Source organism: Paramisgurnus dabryanus, chromosome 16, assembly GCF_030506205.2.
Source record: "Paramisgurnus dabryanus chromosome 16, PD_genome_1.1, whole genome shotgun sequence".
Taxonomy (NCBI): domain Eukaryota; kingdom Metazoa; phylum Chordata; class Actinopteri; order Cypriniformes; family Cobitidae; genus Paramisgurnus; species Paramisgurnus dabryanus.
In genome coordinates, this window is record NC_133352.1 from 35081888 (window position 1) to 35090498 (window position 8611).

Here is an 8611-nt window from a genome sequence, read left to right on the forward strand (position 1 = left end):
TCTGCAACATACTACGTATTCTGTCACGTCGGCACGCTTTAAACGTCATTACGTTTTGTTAGGGCTCGGCGAGGTAAGATGGCGGCCCCAGAAGAACAGGAATTATCTCAGGCTCAAACTGAAAAACTCCTCCAGTTTCAGGTACCAACGGATTTCTAGTCTTTACACAGAGTTATTCGCCTTTTTATTCATCAAATCATCACAAATGTTTATTTACGTTCTTTCTCCTGACTGCCTCAAGTATAAATGTCCAATCAGCGAGCTAACAGCCGTTAAGATCGTTACTTATACTTAAATTAGTCCAGCGTCACTTAATTAAATTAATGCAATCTAAATAATACACTTTGAATTGAGACCCACCTAAAGAATTTATTATCTATAGTCATGCATCATTTTAGTTTAACGTAAACTGAATTGGCAGCTGTCAGTGAGACGTAACGTTATGTGCTATAGTATGGGCTGTATAGGTTATATAGGTTGGCTGTGTCTCTCAAAACCTAATGACCCGCCTTACTAGACAAGATATTTTGACCTCCCAAATGCGTCTATAAATCAATATTCTGTCTGTGTAGCTTACCAGGTTTGAGACTGCTTAAGATCAACTATTACTTGTGCGGAATCTACCTAACTTACTCAAAATGACGTCTAGTTAGGCTGGCCTCTAGGATTTGATGCACGCCTGATGTTAACCCCGTAGCCAGACAGTAACATTAAACTGTTTTGGATTTTACAGGGTCTTGTCTTGTATGTAAATGTATTCTAGATGAGACACACCGAGTTATGAGTCATTGAAACACAAAAACATTTACTTTGTCTAAAATGTGTTACACACATATTTCCACTCAGATGTTTCATGGTGTAATCGATAAGCAATACTTTTGTTAACAGAAAACCAATGATCTTTACCAAACTTTACTGTGATTCTGTATTTCAGCTTAATTTTTAACCTAAACTATTTGTTATTTAGGACTTGACAGGCTTGGAGTCAATGGACCAATGTCGGCGCACATTAGAACAACACAACTGGAACATTGAGGTAAGAGCCGGTAAACCACATGAATCAATCCGTTCATTCTGGTATTGATTGCTCTTTTCCGTTAAAGTGTCTTATATAGCTGAAAATAATGATATCCTGTTGTCTAAACTAGTCGGGGTCAACTACGTTACTGTCAGCTCTGTTAACAAGGTAGTCAACAGTGTTGACAGTCGTGTGTGTGTGTGTGTGTGTGTGTGTGTGTGTGTGTGTGTGTGTGTGTGTGTGTGTGTGTGTGTGTGTGTGTGTGTGTGTGTGTGTGTGTGTGTGTGTGTGTGTGTGTGTGTGTGTGTGTGTCAGTTCTGTTACATACAGTCAACACTGTTACTCTACATTGGTAACAGAGTTGACAGTAACAGGGTTGACCCTGACTAATTTAGACAGGAAATCATGATTTTCAGCTATACAAGACACTTTATACAGAAAATATTATATTGTTATGTCCTGTAACATCTTGTGCCATGATAATCAGTACCAAATTATTAAAATACAACAATAAAAAACGATTACAAGACTTCTGGACCCTTTGAAGCCATGAACTTCCAACTGAGCTACAGTAACAGTATTAGGGGCCAGTTTGTGACATTACTATAAATATAACCAATACCATCATTTTGTTGTCCCAGGCCGCAGTACAAGACAGACTAAATGAGCAAGAAGGAGTGCCCAGTGTCTTCAGCCCACCACCCGCCAGACCGCTACAGGTCAACACAACAGACCACAGAGTGTATAGCTATATTGTCTCAAGGCCACAGCCCAGAGTAAGAGCATCTTTTGTTTTCTATATTGTTTTTCTTTCCTTCTGGTAGGGCTCTTTTGTTTTGTAAAATGTGTTGTTTTATAAATGAACCCCTGCTTTGTGTTATGTAATACTATAATAAATAATACATCAGTAGTATGATAACACAAAACCTTAATATGTTTCTAGAAAAATCTTAATTAAGTGCTATTTATTTTCACCTTCACAGGGTCTATTAGGTTGGAGTTACTACTTGATAATGCTTCCTTTCAGGTTTACGTATTATACACTTCTGGACATATTCAGGTATTAATGCATGTTTGTTACGCTTTAAATTTCTACATAGAGCACATGAACTGTTTGGTTGAGCACGATGTTATGTTTATAATCCTGATTTTGGCAGGTTTGCCCTGAGATTCATTCGACCAGATCCGAGAGGTCGTGTCACAGATCCCGTTGGTGATGTCATGTCATTTATTCATAGTTTTGAAGAGAAATATGGTCGATCGCATCCTGTATTCTACCAGGGAACATACAGTCAGGTATGTCAACCATTTAATACTATAAATAAAAGTGTCAAGACGAAATAGCACATTGATCTAAACAGTTTAGTACATCCATAAATGTTTATTTAGGCGTTACTTACTCAATATGAATGCCTCTAAATATCATTAGGTCTCATTCACTAAGCATGCGTACACACAAATTTGTTCGTGAAATGTGCGTACAGACGTTTTAACCTACAAATCATGACTCGGCAAAAACGTTCCTACAAAAATTTATTTTAAATGTATGCAAAATAGGGATGCTTAACGATTAATCGCGATTAATCGTTAGCAGAATAAAAGTTTTTGTTTACATCATATATGTGTGTGAACTGTGTATAATAACTTTGTATAAATAAATGTACACACATGCATGTATATGTTTTAGAAATGTTTACATGTGTATATACATTTGTATATTTATGTATAATTTATATTATATATAAATATAAATAATTAATATATACATATTTTTTTCTTAAAATTATACATGAATGTGTTCATATTTATATATATATATACATATTTATTATACACAGTTTACACACATATGTGATGTAAACAAAAACGTTTATTCTGCTAACGATTAATCGTGATTAATTGTTTAGCATCCCTAATGCAAAAACTAAGGAGAGCTTAGATCACACGTACCCAATAATCATGAACAAGGAAAAATATATAACAGAAATATATTCATATTCAGGGTTCATTTTCCTTGTTCATGATTATTGCGCATGTGTGCTACGTACACACAAAACGCAGGGCATCACGTTACTTGCACTAGATTACTCGTGGGATTTACCTTCGTGTCATCATCTGAATTTTTTCGCTCAAGTTTAATATTTTCAACTTGGACGAAGACGCGTTTGAGGCGAATTAGGCATGTTTTCGCGGCAAACATATCGCGTCATTCGCATAACCCCACGTGAACCCACAGTTGTTTTTACGTTTTTGCATACTTTTAAATAAATTTTAGTATGAAAGTTTTTGTTGAATCATGATTTGTAAGTTAAAACGTCCGCATTTTACGAACAAATTTGTGCGTACGCATGCTTAGTGAATGAAGACCCATTGTTTTGTTCAGGTAACGTACCCTTTATGACTGATAACTAAGCATACTGCTACATTTAAAAAAAAAAAAAAAGTAAAAGTATATCTAATAAAGTTCCTATTTCAGGCTCTGAATGATGCCAAACGTGAACTTCGCTATTTGTTAGTTTATCTTCATGGGGATGATCACCAGGACACTGATGAATTCTGCCGGTAAGCTGGGATGTTTTCTTCATCCATATATCACACCCGCCTATTCTCGTGACTTATTTATCCTATGTTTCACGTTTCTCAGTGCTACATTATGTTCAGAAGAGGTATTGACCTTCGTTAACACAAGGATGCTGTTCTGGGCGTGTTCCACCAGCAAGCCGGAGGGTTTCCGAGGTAACCGGCATCAATCCTATATTTGGATAATTATACCTCATAATTACCTCAAGAGAGTGGTTGGAGCTGATTATATTTTATGTACAGTCTCCCAGGCCCTTCGTGAGAACACATACCCCTTCCTGGCTATGATCATGTTGAAGGACCGGAAGATGACAGTGGTAGGGCGACTGGAGGGGCTGATCCAGCCCGAGGATCTTATCAACCAGCTGACCTTCATCATGGAGGCAAACCAGACATATCTCATGTCAGAACGACTAGAGAGGTGAGATGCCAACGTAGGCAGACGAGTGAGTAAATGGGGTTTGATTGCTTCTCTTGCCTAGACTTGACTGTCTAAGGAGTAGAGGTGTAAAAAGTGTCTCGGATGATTTGTTGATCGAAAGTGTGATTGTGTCCAGAGAGGAGAGGAACCAAACACAGGTACTGAGGCAGCAGCAGGATGAAGCTTATCAAGCATCCCTCCTTGCAGACCAGGCGAAAGAAAAAAAGAAACGAGAAGAACAAGAGCAGAAACGGCAGGAGGAGGAGAAGGCTCGCCAGAACATCCTCGCTGAGGAGAGGAGACGAAGAGTAAGCCATTTAGTGTTGTGTACTTTAAGATCGTTTATGCCCTTATACAATACTGTGGCTTAAAGGGATAGTTCACCCAAAAATGAAGTCAATTTCTCATCCTCATGTTGTTTTAAACATTTTTTTGATGAACACAAAATAAGATATTTTGATAAATGATCGTAAGCGCACAGCTTGACTTCCATAGTAGGAAAAACACATATGATGTAATTCAATGGGTACTGTCAACGGTGTGCTTACCATCATTTATCACAATACTTCCATAATATTTGTTTTTCTACTATGGAAGTCAATGCAGGGTTCACACAGGTCCTTGAAAGTTTGTAAATCTGGGGGAGAAATGCCCTGGGAAGTTTTTGAAAATATACATGCATTCATACAGGTCATTGAAAGTGCTTGCATAAAATAGATTCAAGACGCTTTTTTGAAAAAAAAAATATATATATATATTATTCCCTGTTTCGTGTAGGATAATATCATAAAAATTCTAGACTTTTTAAGCACACGTGCTAAACTGTTCGCTTTAAATGCTTATATCTTCTATATGTGAATGTTGATTCATACCAAAATGCTCTTTGTATAGTTGTGTTTGACACATAAAAACGTCTCGGGTTACGTATGTAACTGTTGTTCCCTGAGAAGGGAACGAGACGCTGCGTCTTCCTTGCCATACTTCCTGCGTCCCTGTAATGCCGTCTTTGGCAATATTTCAGATAGCGATATACTTCCTAGCTCCCGCGTCACCCTGTCTTTGTCGTTAAGCCTCACCATTGGTTGAATTTGATATACACATTCAGACACACTTACCCCTGGAGGCGTCCCCAAAGTGTCACCGCAGTGACGCAGCGTGAGTTCCCTCGAAAGGGAACTGTAACAATGTATCTTTAAAGGTAACACGATGTAACCTTGCTCTCACTTGAAATGTGTCCCCACATATAGTTTTTGAATTTGAGGGTATTGGACCTGAAAAGTCCTTGAATTTGAAGTTAACTAAGGTGTTGGAACCCGTTCAATGGTTATGGCAACTGTGTGCTTACATCATTCATCAAAATAAAAAATAACATACAGGTATAGAACAACATGAGGGTGAGAAATTTATGACAGAATTTACATTTTTGGGTGAACTATAACTACACGTGCTATAACATGTGGCGTAAAAACCGGAGTATTGTCTGGTTTTAATGTGTACGTGCACGGTCTTGCAAAGCATAGTTTATTGGACTCGTATGTGCACGCAGGCATTTGATGCATACATGCATGCATAGCGACAAAATACAATGCATCTCTTTGGCTAAATACATTCTCCTGTACATGCATGTGTGAACTGCACAATGTTTGCAGGGTTTGAAAAATCCAACACTGCACGTACAGTACATGTAGATGAAAATAGTATCACGTGCCCCTGTAAGTGGTCCCTTGCATACAAAAAAAAAAGCGACCATACTTCAGCCTTGCCAAGGTCATGGTTTGATTCTAGTCATTGCACATGAACATTGTGAATTAAATGTGTATATAAATCTAATAATGATTTCTCAATAATTATGTAATCAGACACTTGAAGAAGAGAAGGAGCGCAAGTCTGAGTGTCTTCCCCCTGAGCCGCCATTGGATGACCAGGACAGTGTTAAAATAGTGTTCAGGTTGCCCAACAACACTCGCGTGGAGCGGAGATTCCTCTTCGATCAGTCTTTGACGGTAACCACCCTCCCATCATATATTGTGTGAATACAGTATGTTAGCGCTGATACATGCTCTGTCAATCAAAGATGATTTGGAGGTTACGTGTAAACTTTCCTTTTTCTCCTTTTTAGGTAATATACGACTTTGTGTTTTCATTGAAAGAGACCCCTGAGAAATTCCAAATAGTAACGAATTTCCCACGCCGGGTCTTGCCTTGCTTGCCGACGGAGGAGCAGCCCAATCCCCCCACGCTGATGGACGCCGGTCTGAGTCGCTCAGAAGTCCTCTTTGTGCAGGACCTCACAGACGATTGACATTTAGCAAACCCGCAGCTCACAACTCAAGTTCCACCTTCCCTCCAGTTCTTCTCTTCTGTTCAATTCCCTTGACGAGGGATCATTGAAATAAACCTTTTACTGAATTTAAAAAGAAATAACTCATCCTTCCCTGCAGCCAAGTTACATTCTGTTCAATGAGTTCAAGGCGAACGGCCATGTAAATATATGACCTAGATATTTAAAGTAAAGCCTGGAGTTCTTTTTTTAACGCAAATCAAAGTCTGACCATATAATGTATCTCATCTAACGACCAAATAAAGGGGTTATCGACTAAAGGTTCCCATGGGCTGGTCAAAGTTTAAGAAAGAAAACTAAGGCCACATCTTTTCCTTGTGGCTTTGTCTTTAGAGTATAGTGCAAGTCTGCCCATAGTGTGCCTGTGGTATTTCATAGATGCCCATGTCGTACATCTGATGGGTCTGGTCATGTAAAGATGTAATTTACCAATTCTAAATTAAACATTTTAAAACGTTGTCGTTTGGCATTCTTCTTGCTTCTGGTAGTTTTACTGCACGGGCATAGCCGGGGTTATTTTAATGTTTGTATGTATCTGAAAAGGAAAAATGAAATGCTATATCATTGAAACATTTTGTGGCAGTTTCTCTGACAGGGTTAAAATTAATCCAGGACTAGGCCTTAAGTTATATTAGGACATTTAAGTGTACACAAAACAATACTGCTGTACATCTTAAAACAAAACAATGGCACTGATAGATGTTAAGATATATCAGTGCAAGATGTTTGTAAATTAAGCCAGCTTAGACATTTTATTCTGGGAGTAGGATAAGCCCTGTCTGAGAAACCGCCCCTTATTACATAAAAACATCATTTTGAGGATTATATATTTCTCTATATAGATTTTGTAAATCCTGTCAATAACACATCTGAATCATATTCCCCACAAAATTTAAAAATAAAAACAACCTTAAGATTTCTACCTTTTTATCTGTATCTTGATCATTATCTTTCTATTTACTAATTTCTTCCCAAATTATTGCTGTAATTGATATCAAATGTGAGTCTGGACAGAATAATATTCAATGAAAAACATCACAAAGCAAAATTAAAAATGTGGTCATCAGTCGCCTTTATGTTGTTATTTTATTCTGTTGAACACAAATTGATTTATTTTGATAAATGATGGAAAGCACACAGTTGATGGCACCCATCGACTCCTATAGTATTTGTTTTTCTTATTATGGATGTCAATGGGTGCAGTCAACTTTTCAGTCATCAGAGAGCAAGTAAACAACACATTTTTCATTTTTGGGTGAACGATCCATTTATAAAGCTTAGTTTTTATTTTGAGACCAATAAAAACCATTATTTATTAAAATATCATTGTAGGGTGAGTAAACAATGACAGAATTTTCATTTTAGGGTGAATGAGATCATGAATTTTCCATGTTGTTTTAAATCTGTATGAATTTCTTTTTTCTGATTAACAAGAAAGAAGATATTTTGAGATAGTGACCATTGACTTCTATAGTAGGAATAAAAAATATGATGGAATTTAATGGCTACCATCAACTGTGTGCTTACCATCATTTATCAAAATATTTTCTTCATCATTTATTTATTACTATACTTCCAGAATATTTTTCCTACTATGGAAGTCAATGGTCACTATCTGCTGTGTGTTTACCATCATTTCTCAAAATATCTTCTGTTGTGTTCATCAGAAAAAATAAATTCATACAGATTTAAAACAACATGAGGATGGAGGAGTAAATGATGACAGAATTTTCATTTTAAGGTGAACTATCCCTTTAAGTGCTATAATTGGGTCCCCAGTGCTTCTATCAATCTAGAAAATGTGTAAAAGATCAAACCAATAACTTAGTTTTGATAAACCATTCTTTGCAAGCATGTGAAAAAATAGCTCATTGAAATTTGGCTCGCCTTGTGATGTCAGAAGGGGATCTTATTATAATAATTCCACCCCTTAATCTGCACTATCCAACCACAGCACTGCCATTTAGTCATTTGCATTTTAAAGGACGACACACCCAAAAATGGCACATTTTTGCTCACACCTACCATGTTATAAGAAATTATCTAGGTGGTATTTTGAGCTAAACCTTCACATATATACTCTGGGGACACTAAATATTTGACATCTTAAAGTCTTAGCTTGAATTTTGGGATAAAATATAACACGCACTCTTAAGCTTTGCCTTTTACCCTGTTATTATGGCAAAAACCACATCTGTATTTAAAGCAGTGATTACTTAAATCACTGTTTATCTTTGTCTTGATCTTCTTT

The 8611-nt window shown here is 37.0% G+C and overlaps 1 protein-coding gene across 1 annotated transcript; it reads left to right on the forward strand.

Annotated features, from left to right (window-relative positions):
* The first annotated feature begins 26 nt into the window (after window positions 1–26).
* Window positions 27–6818, forward strand: faf2 (Fas associated factor family member 2). Its single transcript, XM_065242161.1, has 11 exons — window positions 27–141; window positions 968–1036; window positions 1660–1794; window positions 2002–2078; window positions 2176–2314; window positions 3495–3580; window positions 3663–3754; window positions 3842–4019; window positions 4156–4327; window positions 5879–6022; window positions 6139–6818. Exons 1-11 carry the CDS (start codon window positions 79–81, stop codon window positions 6319–6321), a joined length of 1338 nt encoding a protein of 445 aa, XP_065098233.1. The 5' UTR covers window positions 27–78; the 3' UTR covers window positions 6322–6818.
* Window positions 6819–8611: the final 1793 nt, after the last annotated feature.

Bases quoted from the DNA above. Each gene is read 5' to 3' on its own strand.
- faf2 (XM_065242161.1), top strand. From the start codon at position 79: ATGGCGGCCCCAGAAGAACAGGAATTATCTCAGGCTCAAACTGAAAAA. The intron at 1,037-1,659 runs GTAAGAGCCGGT...TTGTTGTCCCAG, and splicing joins AACACAACTGGAACATTGAG to GCCGCAGTACAAGACAGACT. The intron at 6,023-6,138 runs GTAACCACCCTC...TCTCCTTTTTAG, and splicing joins TCTTCGATCAGTCTTTGACG to GTAATATACGACTTTGTGTT.